This window comes from Pteropus alecto, unplaced genomic scaffold (genome assembly GCF_000325575.1).
Source record: "Pteropus alecto unplaced genomic scaffold, ASM32557v1 scaffold34, whole genome shotgun sequence".
In the NCBI taxonomy this organism is placed as follows: Eukaryota; Metazoa; Chordata; class Mammalia; order Chiroptera; family Pteropodidae; genus Pteropus; species Pteropus alecto.
Window position 1 is genome coordinate 4,688,052 of NW_006435763.1, and position 22,371 is coordinate 4,710,422.

Below are 22,371 nucleotides of genomic sequence, written 5' to 3' on the forward strand. Positions count from 1 at the left end.
GCTGGGGGAGTGGATGGGTGGGTGGATGGATGGGTGGGTTTACAAATGGGTGGGTAGATTATCTATGGATGCACATATGGAGGTATGGATCAATAAGATAACTTTGGCTGTTTTGGGGAGGACTAATCAGGGACAAGAGGGACTGGAAACAGGTAATGGTCTAAGCAAGAAATAATTGGGGCAAAGATCAGGTTACTGAAATGTCTCTCACACGAACTGAGCTTCTCGTATACGTAACTAACTGCATTATATCAAGCCCCAGCATTGTTTTATTAGAAGGGCAAGTCCTTTGGAATGAACTTTTTCTGACAGTTGCTCAGAAACTGTTCTGTATATCAGGGGATCCCCAACCCCTGGGCCACGGACTCCAAGTCCTTTGGAATGAACTTTTTCTGACAGCTGCTCAGAAACTGTTCTGTATATCGGGGGTCCCCAACCCCTGGGCCACGGACTGGTATTGGTCCGTGGCCTGTTAGGAACCAGGCCGCACAGCAGGAGGTGAGGGGCAGGCTAGCTGGCAAAGCTCCATCTGCATTCGCTGCCGCTCCCCAGCGCCAGCATCACCGCCTCAGCTCCACCTCAGATCATCAGGCTTTAGATTCTCATAGGAGCACCGGTCCCTGCTGCCCTGGGCCTCGGGGACCACTGCCGTATATAATAACCACCAAGGGTCAAATCCCTTTTTTCACCATCATCTTAAGAATTATAAATGGTGTGAAACTAGTTGAAACAATCAGTCTTTGATACATATCACTTCTCCCTGAGGCCATCTGTCTTCCAGATACCTAAGTTCACAGAGCCACAATCTTTGTCCTTTTTTAGGGTTTCTTTGTGTTTAGACGTTTCCAACCTAAATCCCTTTGTGTGTTAATCTTTGAAAGTTTGCATTTCATTGCTTCTTTGTTCTTGGTTCTGGAAAAATAACCTTTTGGATCATAGAACCGTTTATCAATTCTATTTCTGAAGAACCGGTTTAGGTACTTTCTCCATACCTATATTTTTCGTTTTTTAAGTCAAATTCTTTGTTTTTTAGTCATCTTTACCATTTTTCAGTACACACTTCAGTTGTGCGACGTATATTCACATTGTTATGCATGACTAGTTCTCTTTTTTGGAATGCTTGGGACATCTGTTTCGATCACATGGATCGTGGAACGTTTTCTCTAAGTGAAATGATCTCATTCCCATCACTTTCTCCTCTTTTAACGTTCATCCTCGATGTGGCTTGAAGGCTTGTGTGGAGCTGTTCGATCATGGGTTCCTTGGAGTTCCTTGCTGGTGTCACTTATCTGATGGCGGAAAGGCGTTTAGAGTCAGAAATCTGGAGAGAGCATCATCCAGTGGTGGGGAGAGAGAGAAGGCTAGGAGAAAAGTGGGCTCCTGGGGACTGGCCCGCTGGAACACGTGGACCTTATCCAAAGACTGGCCACTTTCCGGCTCTTGCTGATGATTGTGAAGCAGGAGTATGGGCCCAGTGCTGCCAGATTTTCTGATATATTGGAGAATCCCAAAATTCAAATTTTTATATGAAATTTTCTGATTTGAAATATTAGCATATAATCTAAAAAAAATTTTTTTTTTTTTAAGAAGCCTGCTTAAAACAACAACAATAACAAACTATTCGTGGGGCGAATTGGCCTGACGTTCCCATATTTCAGACCTCTAAATTTACCTGACCTAATCAAGGTAGAGATAGGAAATGGAGACCCCCAAGATAGGGTAAAATGACTTTTTAAAAGTGGTATAAATGGTCTATGGGACTTAAATTCTTCATGACCAAAGTCTAACAGCTGGTTGAAGTTTATTCTTGGGCAGATATTCTTGATCTGTACACGTACGTATCTGTTTATCTATTTGTCATGTCTCTTTAACAAAATGCAGGTAGTTTCTTAAAAAACAAAAGTCCTTAAAGCAAATTTGCTTCTGAGGCTGCATAACTTAGTGGCAAAACACAGGGAACCCCAAAACCAAATTGCCTGAGTTGGAATTCGCCTCCAAACCTTAGCAGCTGTGTGATATTGGATAGATCACTGGGCCTCACTGGGCCTCACTTTTCCCATCTGACAAAGGAAGGATGAAGTACTTAGAGACTTAAAGGAGGTGATACATATGAAACACTTGGAATAGGGCCTAGCACTTAGAACGGAAGTTCGGGTGTTATTCATGATAACGATGGTGATGGTGCTGGTGGTAGTGGTGATGGTGGTGGTATTTTTTTTTTTTTTTTTTTCAGTTACAGCTGATACTCAATATTGTATTAGTTTCAGGTAGACAGCATAGTGTTTAGACATTTACATAACTTACAAAGTGATCGGTCCCCATCTGATACCTCGATGGTGATGGTGATGGTTGTGGTGACGGTGGCGATGACGATGTGTGTTGGCATTAAAGATTAGAAAGTCCTCGATTCACAAGACAGTAGAGGGGGAACGATTCGCGTGGCCCCAGGACTCTCTGGGATTCCTTTCCGTGGCCGTCCCCCTCTCTCGTGGCAGAGTGGCACCTGCCACCGCTCCCCTGAGGCTCACCTTTGTTCCTTGTTCCATGTGTCGTAGTCTTTCCGGCTACCGATTTTTCCAGTTTGCACATTTGGCCTGGGAGGGCCTCGGGCGTCGGGGTCTCGTCCATTTTCTTGAAACCCGGTGACCACCAGTTTCGAGCGCCACGCGGGCCCCTGCCCCTCTTCGGTGCGCCCCATTGACCCCGTGCGTGTGATTGTGCCCGCAGGAGTGGAACGTCACGTGGAACACCAGCAACCCCGACTTCACCAAGTGCTTTCAGAACACCATCCTCGTGTGGGCGCCTTGTGTTTACCTCTGGGTCTGCTTCCCCTTCTACTTCCTCTATCTCTCCCACCATGATCGAGGCTACATTCAGATGACACACCTCAACAAAGCCAAAACTGTAAGTCATCCTGGGGGCGGGGTCGTGCTGGGGCGCGGCGGGACGGGGCGGGGCGCTTGGTGGAAATGGACGTGTTCTGTCTACTTCATTGGCCCCGAGTTCCTGTTTCTGGAAGACAAAGGCTGGGGCGCTGGGTTCAACTGTGGGTTCAGATACTGGCTCTGCCCCTCACTGGCCTTGGGACCTGGCATGTGTTTCTTAGCCTCCCCACGCCTTGGCTTACACTTGGGATGACAGGATCGATCTCAACATGTTGTCAGGAGGTGATCAGGGAGTCTTCCTACTGGACCAAGGATATCTTTTTACTTAAAAAGTTTTCTATGTTTTTTTTTTGTTTTTTGTTTTTTTTTAAAATCTCGAAATAATTTCAAGCTACAGAAAGTTGCAACAGAGATACCGGGAGCTTCCCCTAGCCCCGTACACACTCGTTACCCATAGTCACAAAGTGTTAGCATTTTGCCATATTTGTTTCACCATCTGCTTTTATTCTCTCCACATACACCTATTATTTATTTTTTTCTGACTCGTTCAGGAATAGGGAGCCGTGACGCCCCTCTACCCCTTCATTCTTCCACGCGCCTTCTTAAAGCAAGGGACAGCCTCTCTGAATGTGACCACGGTGCAGTTATTAGATCAAGGAAATGTGACGTGCACACAATGTTTTTTTTTTTTTACAACATCCGTCTGGATTCCAGTTTACTCAGTTGTCCCAGCAGTGCCCTTTCGAGCCGTTTTCTCCCCCAGGTCAGGATGCAGGCCCAGGTCGTGCATTACCCGGAGTCAGTCCTGTGGCCTTCTAACTGTTCTTTAATCTGGGAGACCGCACCTCATCCCCCCTTTTGTGCGTCTTCTGACGCTGACAGAGTTGAAGAATGTGGGCCAGTGGTTTTTAGAGCGAGTCCTCAGCTCGGGCCGATGTAGTATCTCCTCGTGATGAGAGTCAGGGGACCCACGTCTGGCTGGAAAACTACGAGAAGGAGGTCACGTTCTCAGGCCGTTAGATCTAGGGACGCACAGTGACCCACTCGCTGATGGGTGGATTTTGATCGTTCAGTCAAAGTGGCCTCTGCTTTCTCCAGTACACAGTGAACTGGGTTTTTCCCCTGCGAAGAGTAAGTCCTTGAGGGAAAGACTTGTCAGGAGCATGTGCATACCAAGCTTCTCATTCCACTTTCTCTCCCTTAGAGTGCATCTCTGTAGTTGTGTGTGTGTGTGTGTGTGTGTGTGTGTGTGTGTGTGTGTGTGTGTGTGTGTTTGCAAGACCCATGCTTTACGGACACGTTGTTCTCACACGTCTGAATTTGACACACAAGATTCTTAGTTCATTTTACAGATTCTGAAGCCACGTTGTTCAGAAGGTAAATTCTGAAACCGTGGTTGATACAGCAAATGAATACATTGAAAACAAAAACTTCGTTCAAATATTTACGTTTAAAGAAGACATTTTAAAGATAGGCTACCTCTTAAGTGTGCTTGAACACAGCACAAGTGGAGTTGAATTCCATTTATTTATGGATGTAGTTTCTGCTGAACGCTTACTGAAACTGGAGGAGACCTCCGGCATCTGAGCTTTCAAGTGTTCCCAGTCTATGCTAAAAAAAAAAAATAAGACATGACAAATAATTTCAGAGGCACTGAATTGAACCTGGGAAGTGGAAGGGCTAGTATGTAAGGCAAATCACCTAGGAGTCAGAGACACTGGCACCTGTAACTCAGTGTGGCTTTGCCATCATCTGAGTGTCTGCAGGTACTTAATAACACACTCTAGAGGCAATCTAAATTTTATAATGACACCTCTCTCTCAGTAATTTTTTTTAAAGCCACATTTCCCAAGGTTTAGTCCCATAAACTCTTGGTAAACAGGAAAACTCGAATGATTTTACTTTGCCTACAACATCATAGTTCAAGCCTATCTTAAAGTGGGATCTGTTTTCCCATCCCAAGCTAGATCTAACATCTTTCTTCCATCTCTGGGAGCGCTTTTATACTTTTCTCAGGAGGCAACATCTGCCTTTAAAATGTAAATCGTTATTTTGTTTCTGCCTTGCTCGCCGGCCCTCCCGGTGGCTTTTCACCACAATCGGGGAGGTCCTCAGGAGGTCTTCACAGCGGTCCAGCTCAGTCTGGCTCCAGGCTGCTCTTCTGCTGTCTCCTACAGCAGCCCTGACCGCCCCCCACCCGCTGGCACGTTCCCACCCCAGGGCCTTTGCGCGTGCTGTTCCTGCTGCCTGACTTCTTCTCTCCCTCAAATATTCGCTTTCGGCTCTTTACTCAGACGTCACCTGATCAGAGAGGCTTTCCCCGACCACCCTTATCTTACCTCTTTTATTTTTCCTTGTATCACTTATTACTTCCTGGCATTCTAATATGTATTTTGCTGTTTCTTGCCCGTTTCCTTTCACTAGAATCTCAGCTCCACAAAGACAGGCACGTTTTTCTTGTTTTGTTCACTCTTGGATCCTGGGCACCTTGAAAACTCTGTGGCCCATAGTAGGCCCCTAATAAATTTTGGCCGGATGAATGTTGTTGAATGAATGGTTCTTGTGAGAGGGGCCTTAGGCAAGCAGCTGTGATTGCTCCTGTAGGTAAGCTCTAGACTGAGCTCCTGAGTTTTCAGGTATTGAGGCAAATAGTGACCGAAGAGAGTCACGCCTGGTTATAGACCAGTGAGAGATGGTCCAGATGGTGGCTTACCCTACCTAGCATTTATCTGTGCTCCAGACGAGATGTGCTGCATCCGAGGACCACAGCCGGTAGTCTAGGGGTTGGCTGGTCCCCCTGAGGCTGAGCTGGGGAACGTTCCAGTGCTACCCATTGTGAGACATGTCTGTGCTTGTCTTCCAGGCCTTGGGGTTTTTGCTGTGGATTGTCTGCTGGGCAGAACTCTTCTACTCTTTCTGGGAAAGAAGTTGGGGCAGGTTCCCAGCCCCAGTGTATCTGGTCAGCCCAACCCTCTTGGGCATCACCATGGTAAGTCAGAGCTGGCTCTCCACCGGGCGCTGTCGGGGCGAAAGTAGTGGCCGGCATTGAGAAAGGACAAGACCTCACAGTAAAAGTCCAGAAATCCGGCTTCTCTTGAAAAACTCAAAAATCTGGCAACACCAGACGCGTAGTTTCCTAGGGCGACCAACCAGCCGGAGTGACTGCAGCCTGAAGCGGGCGCGGGCTGTCCAGCATGCCATGGTCCCCACTGTGCCTTGTTGCCCTCCCCGCTGCTGAAGGCCAGGTGCCACCCTGCCTTGCACCAGCTGACTCTGTTGCTTGTTTTAATTGCCTGGGACCTAATGGCCTCTTTAGTTTTCAGGCTCTGACACAAGGAGTTCAAGGCCATGCCGACTAAGAGACTACCATGCCCCATGGGGGTCCCTAATTTAGTGGGGTCTGCAGACAGGGGAACTGCTTTATTAGAGCCGACGTGTTTTGAGTACTCACTATCTCTAATTCTCAGGACAACCTGAGCGATAGGTCCCACTGTGTCTCCATTTTTAAGGTGAGACAGAGAGGTTATGTATCCTTCTAAAGATCACCCAGCTAATCCATAGCCAAGAGAGGAATAATCACCCCAGAGGCCATGCTTTTGGCCCCTGCATTCCACAGTGACATGCTCTGCATCACTGAGGGCCTCCCCTACAAGGTACCATGGGCCTGGGATCCTCCAAGAAGCCTGGAAGGTTCTCGGTGAGCATAGCCCTTGGGTCTTGTAGGACAAGGAGGGGGCAGGTTTGGGGCAGGACGTTTTGAGTGGGGAAAACAGTGTATCCCAGGAAGGGTTGGAGGCCAAAGGGGAGCATTGCGGAGAAGGAGGACGAGCTGTTCCGTGAAACAAAGAACGCGGAATGTGGCTTCAGGGGGTAGACAGTGGATGCGATGGAATTTGGGTCCAGCGGGGCAAGGTGGAGCCAGGTCGCGAGGGGCTGCGGATCGTTACTTCACATGCTGACAGTACACGCTCTGCAGAAGGCACTGTCCTAACCCCTTTGCATAATGACTCATTTAAGCATGTTTGCTCATTATCCTTATTTTGTAGAGAAGCACATTGAGGGACAGAGAAGAGAAGGAACTGGTCCAAGGTCACACAGTGCACAGCCAGTACGCGGCATAGCTGGGCTGGCCGAGAGGTAGACAGGCTTGTGAGATCCTCAGTCTCCCACCCCCTCGGGGCTCCATGGCAGAATGAAGGACCAGCCCTGCTGTTCATGCTGCAGGAACATTCTCCCGACAACCCCCTGGGGTTGGGGATATGCGGACACTAGGAATATGGGACGCGAGGCAGTCAGTGAATATTTTTTCTTCCTAATCAGCGCCAGGGATGTTTTTCTGGCTCTCGAGCCTCTAGGGAGTGAGGGGAGGTGCCGTGGGTGACCTACAGTTCCTCAGGAGTCGGCTCGTGACTGTGACTGGCGTTGGGGACCTGCCTCTAGAGGGTGGCCATGACGTTATTTTTTTTCTTCCAAGGAAAAAGCAGTTGTATTGTTTATTTTCTCTCCCTGATCATGAAGTCACATGTCCAATGGGAGTCATGGCCCCAGGTATCAGGAACGATATAAAAGATCCTAGTCCCTGCCCGCCCCCCCCCAGCTGGCCCCGCCACATTGCTCTCACGAAGTGCCCTGACGACGAGATGTGTTACTGTAGGCAGGTTACGTGACCTCCGTTTCCTCATCTGCAAACTGGGGTTCCCTCTCTTGGGGGCCGCTGGGGGAGCACTGAGTGAGTGCACGTGGATGCTTCGTACCTAGCGAAGGGAACAGCTGCTCCCTTAGGGAGAACAGTTATCGCCGTGGCCCAGGAGAGAGTTTGAACACAGGTCTTCCCAGCTCCGGATCAAGGGTGGGCCCACCGCCTGCTTCTGTCAGTGACGTTCTCGGCACGCGGCCATGCCCATCCATTCACGTGTGGTCCAGGGCTGCTTTCACGCTACCATGGCAACAGTGAGTGGTTGTGCCAGAAACGCCGTGGTCCACAGGGCCTGAAATATTTATTATCCGGTCTTTTAAGAAAGAAGCGTGCCCATCTCTGTTCTACACTGAACTTTCCCCCTTGACTTTCCCAGCCCATCCCAGATGTACATGTGGTCTCGTTGAATTCTCATGTCTCAGGCTAGGTGCTGTTATGAACTCTGTGTTGCAGGTGAGGCAGCAGAGGCTCAGAGAGGTTCAGTAAATTGCCCAGAGTCACCCAGCGAGGCGAGAGCAGGGCCGGGACTGGAGCCAGGCCTGTCCCCAGGCCATTCTGCACACTGGCTGAGGGCCGCCCTGCTCAGGGTCGAATGTCTGCCCGTACATGGCGGCCTCGGGGGCCTGGCCTTCTCCCGATGACTCTCACTGTGTGCTTCTCTCTTCCAGCTGCTTGCTACCTTTTTAATTCAGCTCGAGAGAAGGAAGGGAGTCCAGTCCTCAGGGATAATGCTCACGTTCTGGCTTATAGCCCTACTGTGTGCCCTTGCCATCTTGAGATCCAAAATCATGACTGCCTTAAAAGAGGTAAGTGGTGGCCTCTCACTGCACCTTCCTGCAGTGGCCCTTGGGAGAGATGCCTGTTCCTTTTGGCTGTGTTGCCACGGGAACCAGGGGATGGGTACCACATGGGCCTGGCTTCTTCTCTGGGGATTTCCCTACCTCATCTAACCTTTCTTTTAGAACCTTCTTTGTCTGGGCCTCGCTTGTCTGTAGAGCTCCGAGGGGCCCCTGTGGGTCCTCCGGGGGCTGATGCACACCACCCCGTGAGCCTCTGTCAGCAGTCAGCTGCAAGGCAAGGTATCTTCAGTCTGGGACGGAGCTGAGCAAGGAGCCATGTTTACAGAGCAGCTGCTTCCCCAGGGGGCCCTAGGTTGTCCCCTTATTATCGTAGTGCCATCTGCTGCTACTCAGGCTGAGAAGTGGTTCACGTTGGCTGCCATAGCCTGCTCTTAGGGGCTTTCAGACTCTATCCTGACATTCCCTGCCATCCCAGGCTAATCAGGAACTGGCATCAGGCAAAGGAAGGAAAAGAAGTGGACTGTTTATTGAGCACCTGCTGTGTACAGTACAGACTGTCTTTAACAGTGATGGCAGCTGACACTTGTTGAGTTGGTGCTTTCAAAGTGCCAGGCGGGGGACGAAGTTCTTTCCATGCAGACTCTGCCAGGGTTTCTCAGCCTCAGCACTAAAGGCCGTTTGGGCCATAAGGGGCTGTCCTGAGCTTTGTAGGACGTTTAGGGGTATCCCTAGCCTCCGCTCACTGGGCACCAGGAGCACCCTCCTAAGTTAGGACAAACAGAATTGCTTCCGGACGCTGGAAGGTAAAATCGCCCCCAGTTAAGAAGCACTGGTCTGAGGCACAGAGAGAGGTTAAATCAATTGACCGAGTCCCACGGCCAGTCCGAGCAGAGCCAGGCCTTGAACATGGGCTTGCTTCACTACCAAGGCCAGGCCTCCTCGCACCGCAGGGGACACCCTCCCCGGGTGCATGGCCCACGCTGTGATGCTTCTGCCTCTCTCACGTTATCTTGCGGTGGGGAGGGAGGTGTGGCAGGGCAGGAAAGCTTGTCCCTGGGCCTGCATCCTGAGAGGCGGGCCTCCTGCAGCCTGCTCCCCTGGCCTCTGCAAGTCGCAGCCAGAGAGCGACCTCGTCTTCCTCCTCTCACGTGCAGGATGCCGAGGTCGACGTGTTTCGCGATGTCACTTTCTACATCTACTTCTCCCTCGTGCTGATTCAGCTCGTGCTGTCCTGTTTCTCCGACCGCTCGCCCCTGTTCTCTGAAACCATCAACGACCCTGTAAGTGTGATCACAGAGACACGAGTGCGTGTGAGGGAGAAATACTGTGCAGGGCCGGCTGGCACAGATGGGGCCTTTGTTCTGAGCCAGTGGCATCCATCTGGGATCTCATTCTACCTTCCCCAAATGCCTGGAGATGAGTAATAGCCTTCTCCCCACGTGCAGGTGGGAAAACTGAGCTGTCCACGTCGCTGGGCTGGGGGTGGGAGCTTAAGGAGGGAGTCTGATTCGTGGTTGTAACTTGCTGTGTCTTGCAGGCCTGTAGGTTTTCTCATTTGGTCGGCATGGTGATTTTACAAAAAATTGAGCAAACGTTTAAAAATGAGGATGTTTCACATAAATTCTGTCTAAGTTTCCTAGACAGATGAGAAGTTCTGGCCCCGTTAGGGCCATTATCCCACCTGGCAACAGTTGGCCAGAGCTGAGGAGTGTTCCCTAATTTGCCACAGTCCCCACCACTCCCTACTGCACTGTATGGCCTTGCTTAGGTGTGCGCCTGGCCCCCGAGGGTTTTGAGCTTGAGACTCCTTGCCCATTCTGTCACTTTGTGGAAAGTCCCGCACGTGCAGAAAGACAGTGGCGGGCAGGGTAGAGATGGCCACTCTTCCTGCGAGGGAATGAAAGAGAACAGTCATCTGTCACCCTTGCCTTTCTCCTCCCTCCCTTGCCTTTCTCCTCTCTCCCTTCCCCCTCTCCCTCCCCTCCCTCCTCTTCCCCCTCCCTTTTTACATCCAGTGCCGAGTGCCAGGCCTTGATCTGGGCACGGGGCGGTAGCAGAGTTCTTGCCCACTTGAAGTTTACGTTGTCATTAGTGGGGACAAACAGTAACCCAGGACCCAAGTCTCCATCAGGTGGTGGTAAATGCCGAAGGAAGCAGGGAAAGGAAATGGAGATGATGGTTGAGGGTCTTTTGCAGTTTTCGATAAGCGCCGTCAGGGAAGGCCTCTCCCAGGAAACTGCACTGGAGCAGAGACCGGAGGGGTGAGGGAGCCAGCCGAGCAAGCACCCAGGGTGGGAGCGGTCCAGGCAGCGGGTGGCGAGCGCAGAGGCCCCGGAGCAGGAGCTGCTGTGCACGTCGAGGGAACGGCAGGAAAGGCCAGCATGGCTGGAGCAGCGCGAGGCAGGAGAGGGCCGAAGGATGGCATCTGACAGGCGGGGACAGTCGCCTGTAGGCTGGATGAGCCGTGGGGATTTTATTCTGAGAGGGAGGGGAAGCCTTCGGAGCATTTATTCGGTGCTTTGTTCATGGTTAGTCAGCTGTTAACGGGTGAAGTTGCAGAAAGAGCAGTTTTCAGCTGCCGTGGTTTGGCCTGAACCTCAGCAAAAGGCTGAGGCTGCCATTGTGGGTGATGAAGGGACTTGCGGGGCGTCAGCACGGAGGACGAGGTTGACGTGCCCTGGCTATGTCCCGAGAGGCCCCGTTCTTGGACTTCCTGCTCAAGGAGGAACTGGGTTAGAGCAATTAGCAAAGTGTGTGTGTGTGTGTGTGTGTGTGTGTGTGTGTGTGTTCGTGCAGATGTGTTGTGCGCAAGCATGTGTGTTTGTATATTGCGTGCATATTTGTGTGCATATGTGCATGTGCATATTTTTATCTGCATGTGTTTTGTGGGTGTGTGTCCAAGTGTGTGTGTTAGTGTGTTCTTGTACATGCGTGTTTGCCTGTGTGTACAAAGTTCGCAAAAGCAGCGACCATGCTTATGGCCTTGCCCACTGGGTCCCCACCCATGCCTGGCACAGAGAAGGGGCTCGGATGTCCACTGTTGGGTGTGTGTGTGGTGGGGGCAGTGGACTGTCCCCCTCAGGAGACATTTGTTAAGTGTCCGGCTGTTCTGTGGAGCTGAGAATTGCAGTGGACAAGCCACGCCCCCTGGTTGGCTATGGATCTTGGGCTCCTAAGGACAGGCCTGGTGGGGGTGGAGGGGGCTTGGCCTTCCAGGCTCCCTCGGGCCTGATCAGCAGCCCTCTCACACAGGACCGTCCTGGGTGCCTTATGCTGCAGGGAGTTTCAGATTTCTGGTCCCCTCTGGACATCTGGATAAAGTTCGTTCACTTCTTTCCTGGGCATGTGCACCCAGAGGTGGCTCGCAGAGCTGACTTTCTCCTCCCATTGTATTTCTGTGTTCCCAGCAGCCTGGGCCTGGGGCCCGCCCTGCCATCCTGGGGTGGCCTGACACTCTCGGCTCTGGCAGCTGGAGGCTGGGACATCCCCACTCTGCTCCCCACTCATTCTTTTTTTGTTTTAGGAATCGGAGCTCAGAGGGGCGGGCTGTGAGACCCTAACTTACACCTCGAATCTGTTGGCGGAGGCAGCACGTGCGATGAGCGAGGAGCCTCACTTTGCAGTTGAGCGGACCCCGGGCTTTAATCTCACCCGGGTCCCTTTATCCCTTCAGCAGACATTGATTAAGCACCTGCTGTATACAGTGCTTAGTTCTGGGGACACAACAGTGTGTGAAGTGGACACGGTTTATGCATTCAACAGTAGCATGTTTCACAGTCCTGGCCGTTGGCTGGGCTTGGTGGGTCTCACTTGGGGTCTCTCCTGCAGTTGATGCAGGACAGGGCAAATGTCCCCAAGTGACAGGGAGACCAAGCCTTGCACCAGGAGAAGAAGAGGGTCCTTTGGTGGAGAGTGTAGAAAGAATTCAACACTCACGCCCAAGTTGGAGTCAAAAGGCAAGTTTATAGGAAAAGGGGTGACACCCCACAGGCAGAGTGGGGGCTCCTCTCGGAGGCAGAGAGAGGGGCACCGAGAGGAACGGTGACAGGAGAGACAGACGAGGACAGTGAGAGAGACAGAGCGAAGGCACTGAGCGAGACGCCGAGTGGTCGGGGAACTCAGTTTATGTGTCATTGTTTAGTTCCCATTTCCTGTGACATGGACATACCGTGAGGAAGGGGAAGGGTATGTAGCCTGAAAAGGTAAGAACTTGTAGAGCGAAAGGCCTGCGGGCAGTTCCCAGCCTTTAACTCCTAGGTTCCCCGTGATTTTAGCCAGAGGGAGTGAGTCTTGGTCCCTGTTTCCCCAGCACAGGTGTGGGGGATGGGCTGTCAGCGATCCCCACAGAACTCTCCCTCTGTTCTGCAGGCGTCCTGTGGCCTGGCTGCTGGGCTGATCAGCACATCACAGTCTTTGTGGCTTGATTAACATTTTAATTCTCTTGGCTCGAGTTTGCAGGAAGGTTTCCTTACCTGTCTGGTAGAGAAGGTAGCACCAGCCCTGGGCAGGGCTGGCAACTCTGTTGTCTCCTCTGGCAGCCTAGGCTCTAAGAGTGGGTGCTCGAGAGGGAGCCAGGTGGAAGCTGTGCCACCTGTTATGACCCAGACTCGTAAGTCACATAGTGTCACTCGTGCCCAGCTCTCTCGATGGAGGCAGTCACTAAAGTCTGCCTGGGAGCAAGGGTGGAGGAGGACACAGACCCCCCTCTAACTCATGGGATGGCAGATAATGTCTGGCCATTTGGAAGGTACAGTGTACGGTGTGCCCTCCAGACGCTTCTGATGTCGGCGGGAGACCACCCTTAAGCAGGTCATCAGGCAAATAACCACAGAACCACAATCGAGACGAAGGCAGGGGAGTAGGTCACATGACTTTTAGATTGCAGACTTTGGGCCAGTGGCCCCCATCTTGAAAATAAGTTGAGGCTCCACCTGATGCTCGCTCAGCCCACTCCCACCCCAGGTCTAAGGAGGGGGACACTGTTAGGTGCCTTCTCTGTCTCCCTGTCACCCTCAGGGCTGGTATCACGGTGGAGCCTGAAAGATGTTGAGAGTCCAGTCCCTGCCTCTCTCCTGTCCTCAGAGCAACAGTCACATGTCGCCGCCTGTCCTCAGAGAGCTCGGTCAGCCAAGCCCAGGAGTGGCCTGGGTCATGCAGGGCCCGGGTGGGAGCTTGTCCAGGCTCCCTCCTGCTGAGTCACACAGCCACCCGGCAGCCCTCCCCCTCTGGCCCTGCGCCCGTCGCATGACTCAGACGGCTATTCCGGCGGGACTCCTCCCTGCGTCCTCCAGGCCTGAGCCTGGGTGAGGCCACCCCAGCTCCTGCCCATCCTGCCTCTGGTCCTGTAATCTTGCTGGCCCTGAGGCTACTGCTTAGGGTTGGAGCAGGGGGTTTCTATTGAAGTTGGGGGCATCAGGGCCAAATGTGGTCATGTAGTAGACCCCCACGTCTCAAAGTGGCATTGGCGTCCCCAGGTGCTCATTGGAAATGCAGCGTCCCAGGCCACCTGACTCCTAAGTATTGCTGACTCAGTTTCATCTTAACGAGATGCTGGGTGATTCAGGGTCAGAAAGGTCTGGTTTACCACATTCAGGAAAAATTGCTTAGCTCATTTGGAGTAAGAGTTACTTTTAGCCCTGTCCGTAAATATGAAACATTTCTTCCTTACTATGAACATTTCAGACCTACGGAGAAGTTGAAAGAATTGCATCAGGAGAACCCAGCTCCCCACCAACTAGATTCTACAGTTAATATTTTGCTCAACTTGCTTTATTATGGAACTGTCTAGCCAGGCAATCAACCAGCCAGAAAACTGGCTAATTTTTTGGATATCTGAAACCTCTTTTGAAATACCGTAGCATCCTTCACCCAGACACATCACCACGTAAATCATTAGCGTCTACTACCTGTTTATAGTTTTGTTTTCCTTAAAGTAAAATTTACATGCAGGGATAGTCCTGAATCTTGTAACCATTCGATGAGTTTTCGATAAATGAGTAACTCAGACCCCTATCAAGACATAGAACATGACCAGGACCCCAAAAGTGTCCTCCTCCTCCTTCAGGGTCTGTCCCTACCCCTCAGACCCCAGGGGCAACTACCTGCTGCTGAGCTTAGCTTGTTTATGAAAGCATTGTAAACTCCATTTTAAATTCCTTTATTTTTATACTTTTGGTCATTTAGGCATTCATCATTGTGCCAGCAGCCGAACTGGGCTCCGAGTGTGTAGAAACTGGCAAACGTTGACCACTGCTCTTGGGGAGAGGTGGAGGAGGCGGGCAGCAGGCAGATAAGCCAGCAGCTGGGGGGACAGTGGGGCTTTGAGGGAGGGAAGTGCTGGGGGCTCCAGGCCAGCATCCCGGGGAGGGGATGCCTGAGTCAAAGAAAGGAGAGGCCTCGCCAGGCTAATGAGGCTGGAGGCTGGCGGGTGGACAGGGGCTTGCTCCTGGTAGAGGGACCAGCATGTGCCAAGGTGGCATGTGTAGATGTTTGGGGACTGCATGGAATTCTGCTCGGCTGGGTAGGATGGGCCAGGGAGCCAAGCACGAAAGACCAAGGGTAGAACAGTGTGTCACCAGAAGGACTTGAATTTCTACAGGGGAGTGACACACTCAGGTTGGGAGTGTTCAGAGGATCCCTCTGGCCAGAAGGAAGAGGACACATGGGACATAGGCTGGTGGCACTTAGGAAGCCATTGCAGGAGCCCAGGCAGGTAGAGAGGAAGGCTGAGCCGGGCAGTGACCCTGTGTGCACGAGAGCACCAACGACCAGGAAAAAGTGGACAAGGCCATGGGAAAAGGGCCATGTGCACGTGGGGTGTGCTCCAGGGGCAGAAACCCCATTTCTGAGCAGGGAGGTGACTGGTACAGCTCAAAGCAGCAGAGCCAACCAGAAACAGCGATGTTTCACGTTGAAGCGACACATCTCTTGTACTGTTGGACATTTAAATTGTTCCGACCAATAATAACGATAGCAGCCCTGTGCACTGTATTTATTTATTTATTTGTTAATTTGTTTAATCCTCGAAACAACCCAGTGAGGCAGGATTTTACAGATGAGAACATCGAGGGTCCGAGAGGTGAAGGGTCTTGCCTAAGTCACGAGGCTGGATCGGGGGTCCCTTCCGTGGGGTCCACACACCTGAGCTGGCATGGGCAGCATGTAGGGGGCTTGTTGAAGCAGAGATCATGGGGCCCCACACCCCCAGAGCTTGAGGCAGTAGCTCTTGGTTGAGGCCTCAGTATTTGCGTTTCTAACGGGTTCCCAGGCAGTGCGGATACTGGTGACGGGGGCCACATTCGAGAACCCCCTGCTCTAAGCTATGTTGCCACCTCCCCCACCCCTTCACTCCTGGGCATTGAGGAAATGCACAGTGGGAATCACCAGCAGACAACCAACCCAGAGTAACAGCAGAATCAAAACCGGAAGAGACGCGTAGGGACCCAGAGATTTCCGACGGAAGGGCCAGACAGCACGCCGAATAAAGCCAGACACATTTCCCCAAACCACCGCGTGAGAGATCGTGGATGAGCGGTTCTCAGAGAGCCAGTGCCCCAAGCTCTCGCACCGAAATGGTTCAGTCCGCACGATTTCTGGCCAGATCACCCGGAGCCAGATCTAGATGCCAAGGAATGCAGCTCTGTCTGCAGAAGTCAGACGTTCTCTCCCTCCACCTTCGGCCGGGCCCGGTGTGGATTGTTTTCATTCCTTAATGAATGAGGGACCGGTTCAGAAACCTCCTTCCTCCTGGGTCAGGCGTTAAGTCCACTTCAGCCTCAGGGGCCGGGAACCCCACTCCGACAGCTCTGCCTTCGTACCTCACACGTTACCAGAACTTTCTGCTTGGTTTCAGTTGAATGGTCGGCTGCCTAGATTCTCATCCATTAGTCTTGTCTTTTTTTAGTCGTCAGATCTTGGCTACTTCAGAACTCCAGTTGTCCGTTATGAAATAAGGCCTTCCCTGTCAGATAGAGACTTCCAGAAAGGGGCTCCCAAACTCAGACAGTATTTCCTTCTCCGTGCAGGTCACGGGGACCCTGCATCGGCCCGGTGTGACTTTCAATAAACTGAAAATTCGTGTTTGGATCCAGTGGAGGGAGGAGGGCCGGGGAGATGATTTTGACAAAGCTCTTGGAGTGCACAGATTAGAAGCGGGAACGTTCTGTGGTGTTGATCCGGTTTGCAGGGTGGATTTTCTTGTAGGGGTTAGGGTTTTTTGCTAGCCAGAGGGAGGCTTAACTTTTTCCTTCTGGGCCATCGTTTCTTAAAGCCTCATTAGTGTAAAGTTGGGTGTAAAGGGAATAAATTCACCTTTGGTTGTGTAGTCCATCTGTGACCCACAGCTGGAGTTGCTGATTCTGAAAGGAGGCCAGGATTTGTGAGACGCTCGTGGGTATATGCCTAACACCTCTGCTATTGGCACTGTGCCTCTGTGTAGATTTTACAAAGATGACTCGGCTCCCCTAGGATGAATTGGAGTAAGGCCCTGCTCCCTTTACGCCGATGCAGCCCCGCCCTCGTACAGGGCCTGGCTGTCTTGTTGAGCTGGGCACGGGGTACCTGTCAGCCCCTACTCCCCCTCTCAGCCGGGCATCGTTGTGCAAGGCGTAACTTGCACAACTCTGTTCCACGTTGATGCCAAGAACAAAGGAAGACTGGATTTGGAGGCAAAAGGCCATCGTCTGAGCTCCAGCTTCCCCGCTTCATAATCACTGTGTCTTAGCGAGGCTGGTGGGGTCAGCTAACGTTCTGTGTAGAGCCAGACGCTAAATCGTTTAGGCTTTGCAGACTATATGATCTCTGTCACAGCTACTCAGCTCTGCCCCTGTAGCTCAGAAGCAGCCAGGGACATTATGTAAACGAATGAGCATCACTGTGTCCCAGTAGAATGTTACTTCCGAGTGTGCGGCCCACGGGCCTTCGTCTGCTGACCTTGATGTAAAGCGAGTGTGTCCAGGGCCTGTCAGCAGTGGAAGATGTTGCTGTTCTTGCCGCTCTCGTTTAGATCACCACTAATAGCATTTCTTGAGCTTTTACTCTGTGCCGGGTGCTATTCTCAGCACTTAACATGCTTTATGCCATTTACTCTCATCACCACCAAGTAATTTGCCCGAGGTCCCACAGCTAGTAAGTGGCAGAGCTGGGCTTCAAACCCTGTCACCTCCTAGCTCTGTGTTGCCTCACACATAAGCCACCCCTGACCCTGCCGCCCCCTGCTCTGTCTGGCACCATCGTTTTTTTCCCTATGTTTATGGTTATATACTTGTTTACATCTCGGCTTGCTTTCTGTCCACCTCCCCCGCAGCCGGAAGTTGGACGGAGCGAGGACCGTGCTGCCTCCTTCCTACCTCTGCCCCCAGCTCGTAGCTGCCTCCTGGAAGATAGGCAGGTCCTCCCTAAATATTTGCTCAAGACATAAACGAGTCGTTGCCAGCGGCGCCCCACCCCTCTGTCTTCTCTGCCGGGCGCTGCTTTGCTTTTCACAGCGGGTCGGAGTTGGGCTACAGTGGAAATACATTCTCGATTTCCTGATAACCCACCCACTTCCGAAAGAAAAAGCAGCCTACAGAGCAAATCTCACCATCTCCCCCACGAATTAGGTTGCATCCAAGTCCGTCTGGCTCTGCAGTCTGAACTTCCTCTGCTCCGGGTTGGTCTGGAATGTAGGTCCGTGGGCCAGCTGCATCGGGTTCGTTTCGTTTGAAATGTACTAAGGCCAGGGCCCCGAGAGGCACCCATATGGTTAGTTCGGTGGTGCCCTGGGCACCTGGGTGATTCTGGGGCGGCCTGGGCTGGGAAATGATCTGGGCCCATGGCCCCGGCACGGAGCCTGGTGGTTCTCAGCCCAGGACGCATGTTCGAATCACTGGGAGAGGCTTTTCATGCGGCTTTTTATGACAGAAACTTTCACATGTGCACAAAAGTGGACAGCACAGTGTAATGAACTGCCATGGATTCTTCATGTGTGAACATTTTCAGTATGTATCTCTGAGAAGAGGAATTTTTGGTCACTTTTATTTTGGAATAACTTGACTCACAAAAAAGTTGAGAAAATAGTAGAGTTCCTATATATCCTTCACCCAACTCACCCAGCGATAGCAGGTGAGAGATTAGGGTTTTAATAAAATTGTGATGCCACTATCTGGCCTAAAAACATCAATAATCATTTTTTCATGTTATCAAATGTCCCAGTGCTCCTTTGTGGTTGTAGCGTGGCATACCAGCGTGGCATACTCTCTCTCTTCTTCGTTTATTAGCCGGACAATTTCAGTGCAAAGACACGTCCCGTCATCTCTCTGGTCCACCATACTTTTTCTCTTTTCGAAGCAATGACTTGCTTGGTTTCATCAGTAACACCAAGAGGTGGTTCTCTTTTTCCCATATCAGAATGAACTTGTGTATTTAAGCACGTATAATGTGTTTCAGTCCATTCCATTTACCGTCCTTACTGCTGCTCTGATTGTCCATTTCTGGGCCATTCGGAGCCACTTCTGGTTGCTTCCGAGGCCTTTTGACCATCCTGTTCAGATTTAGTTTCCTTGGTATCGGTGTGACGAGATGTTCTAGGCTTATCTTGTACATTTCCTGCCCGGCCACTTGGTCAAGGAGACTCTGGGATTTAAAAACAAAAGCAAAAAGACTCAGATGCCCTGGTCACCCCAAACCAGCTTAATCAGACTCTCTGGGGTGCGGGGCTCAGACGCGGTGTTTTCTAAAAGCACGCCCAGCCTGGACGGAAAACCACTGGCGTTACGGGGTCCCTAAATGCCTTATCTCCGAAAAATGCTAGCACGCCGAGCACCGTCCTCGGGTGAGATCTCATCACTGTGTGGTGGCCCCCCACCCCTTCACTAGAGCCGGTATTTCAGAAGTTAGACCGGACAGTATCAGCATCGAAAGCCGGATGTGTGCATCTCAGATGCTGATGTCCCATTCCTGGTCTGTATGTTGTCAAACTGGTGCCCATCTTTGTGCCTCTGGGAAAAGAGGCCTTTCGAAAGCTTGCTTAGAGTCTGTTCGTGCCTTCTCATTGCCCTGGGATGAAGACCACAGTTCCTTGTGTGGCCTCCCGTGTAGACTGCCCAGCCCCCACTTGGTCCCTGGAGGAGGCCATGCTCCCGTATACCACAGGGCCTTTGCACATGCCATTCTTGCTGCTGGGATCACCTCACCTCTTCTGTTACCTGGTTATCCTCTTCTCACTCTTCACCCCCCGGCTTGGACGACTTCCTGAGGGACGCCTTCCCTGACCTCCGTCAGCTAGGCCGGCCCCCATCTGCCATCGGCTCTCTTACAGGGAGCCCGTAAGACACCAGTGATCTCACTGTTAATATTCACCCACCTCCAGGCTATGACCCCCATCAAAGTCGCGGTTTCGTATTTCGTTCACATGATCGTTTGATGAATGTCTCTTCCTGAAGGCTGACTGTTCGGAGCCTACATCCTGTCTCTGCCACTTCTCGGCATGGGACGCTGGGCAGGTTGTTTCACCTTTATCCTCCTCGGTCTCACTGCAAAACGATGGTGATGCTTTTACCTACTTCTTCGGCTGGTTATGAAGATTAAATGAGATCATTCGTGTAAAGCACTCAGAACAGAGCTGGCTAGTAGAGAATGTTAGCAGGTGGTGTTGTTGTTGTTGTTACTACTATCACCCCAGTATATCACAGTACAGAGCTGGCTAGTAGAGAATGTTAGCAGGTGTTGTTGTTACTACTATCACCCCAGTATATCACAGGCGTCTCGAAGGGAGAGGTTATGTCTGCTTAGATTTGTATACATGGTGCTAGGCACATAGTAGATGCTCAGAAGATATCTGTTGAACGAATGAATGAACAAATGAATGCGTGCGTGGTGTAAAGTGGGGACCACGGTATCACCATGCCCAGTGGGTTGCCGTGGGGATATAAGGCGGGTATGTGATGCCCCGTACCATTTGTGCACGCAGCGGACAGTCAGGAAATATTTTCTGGCTGAAACTAGAGGAACTTCTGTGTATTTATTTCAAGGCCACCAGGGCTCAGGAGAGCGATGCACTCGGGGTGGAGATCAGTGTGGCGTGAGAGTGGCCGCTGGCCCTTGGGGAGGACGAGCGGTCTGTCTGCTGATGACTGAGAAGTCAGACCTCTCTTCATTTCCCTTTCCCGTCCCACCCCATGTTTTCTCTCCACCAGAATCCTTGCCCGGAATCCGGCGCCTCCTTCCTTTCCAGGATCACCTTCTGGTGGATCACAGGGTAAGGCCTGGCCCCCTGCCCCGGTGAGTGGTGGGTCATGAGTGTCCCCGCTCCCCACCCCCACCTTTCAGACAGCGTTGTGTCCAGCGTGTGCCTCCCCTGGGCACAGGGCGTCAGAGACACTGACCCTGCCCCACACGTCCATGAACTCCAGCTGCATGAACCATAAACCACTGGAACCTCTGCAGATAACTTGGCCTGGGACAGTGCGATGCTGCATGCTCTTGGCTTAGCTTGGGATTCGGGTATTTTTCTAACATTAGATATAATTACTATTGTTGACATTGTTGCAAACCACTCACCATTAAAAAAATAATACATGTGGATCGTAGGAAATGTGGGTAAGAGAAACACACATAGATCAACAACAAAAAAACACCAGAGGCCACCCTGCCATCAGGTTGTGTGCTTCTTTCTTGTTTTTTTTTTTTGTTTTTTTTTGTGTGTGTTTTTTTTCACATTTTTCCCTCCCACACATTGTCAGCATCTTACTGGTGATTATTTGAATCCCTTCTCTCCTCCACATAAGCGTTGTTCCTTGTCGTTACAAACTTTTTAAAAACATCTTTTTTTTTTTTTTAATTAGGTAAGTTTTCGTTAGCTTTTTTTTCTAATTACTGGTAAAGAACACCACGGGGAGCCTCGGTGTGATTTAAACACGGACCGTGGGCTCTGCCGTCTGCCCCGGCGTTTCTGATTCTGATCATTGTACTCCGGTTTTATAAGAGCATGTCTCTTTTCTTAGGACACACACTGATCCTTAGGGTGTGTAGCATCTGCAGCCTACTCCGAAATGGTTCAGAAAAATAATATGTGTGTGCATATGTGTGTGTTTATACACAGAGGTGAGAGAGGGTACAGCAGATGTGGCAAAATATTAACAATCATTAATTCTTTGCCATATTAGCCTTAAACAATTTTTTTGATTAGAGCCAGCCTATTATTTCCCTCCTAAATATTCTGTATGGGTCTCTAAAAGATGAGGCCATTTTTCTTGGGTGACTTACCAGTTAGCGACGATGATGTCCATCCATATCCAGATCGTGCCAGCTGCACCACTGTCCCTGTGGCGGGGTGGAGGGCGACGGGGCGCTGCCATGGCATGGAGAGCGGCCGGCGGTGGCAGGGATGTGCAGTGAGGGCCATCGTCCTCTGCCTTCTGACTCCCATCGCCTCCCTGCTTGTGTTCCGGCCTCAGGCTGATGGTCCGGGGCTACCGCCAGCCGCTGGAGAGCACGGACCTCTGGTCCCTGAACAGGGAGGACACGTCAGAACAAGTGGTGCCCGTCCTGGTGAAGAACTGGAAGAAGGAATGTGCCAAATCCAGAAAGTGAGTGCGAGTCCTCGCGTCCCAGGGGAAAGCCAGGCACACTCTAGGACAACCCGGTCACCTCCCTCCCGCCACTGTGGCCCAGAACGCTGGCCGTGCCGCACCCGCGACTCGCATCGCGGTCCTGAGTTGCTTTGCTCCTCGCAGCCACAGTTTGCTACGTGCAGAATGAGGTCTTAGGCGTTGCTAAGGCACTTCGGGTAGGAAAAGGGAGAAAGGTGTCCGTCGAGCGGGCGAGTGTCTGTTCGTCACACCCCTCGGTGAGCGCGCGCCTGGGCCGTGCCACCCGAGTCAGTCTCAGTTTCTCCGCCTCTGTCCAAGCACCGGGCATCCGGCGTGTTCTTGCAGGTTTACGCATTTCACTTCGGTGAGGTGTTTGGCCAAAGACGCCCCCGATCAAGGGTGAGTCTGACTGTGAGGATTTT

The 22,371-nt window shown here is 51.6% G+C and overlaps 1 protein-coding gene across 1 annotated transcript in view; it reads left to right on the top strand.

The window, feature by feature from the left end:
* The first annotated feature begins 2,172 nt into the window (after positions 1 to 2,172).
* The window catches only part of ABCC1 (ATP binding cassette subfamily C member 1), an 87,075-nt gene continuing 66,876 nt past the window's right edge, over positions 2,173 to 22,371 (top strand). Inside the window, exons 1-7 of the mRNA XM_025046100.1 lie at positions 2,173 to 2,208; positions 2,719 to 2,904; positions 5,749 to 5,874; positions 8,250 to 8,387; positions 9,536 to 9,661; positions 20,555 to 20,616; positions 21,815 to 21,946. Of these exons, the coding sequence (XP_024901868.1) occupies positions 2,173 to 2,208; positions 2,719 to 2,904; positions 5,749 to 5,874; positions 8,250 to 8,387; positions 9,536 to 9,661; positions 20,555 to 20,616; positions 21,815 to 21,946 (806 nt within the window). The remainder of the gene's footprint in view (positions 2,209 to 2,718; positions 2,905 to 5,748; positions 5,875 to 8,249; positions 8,388 to 9,535; positions 9,662 to 20,554; positions 20,617 to 21,814; positions 21,947 to 22,371) is intronic.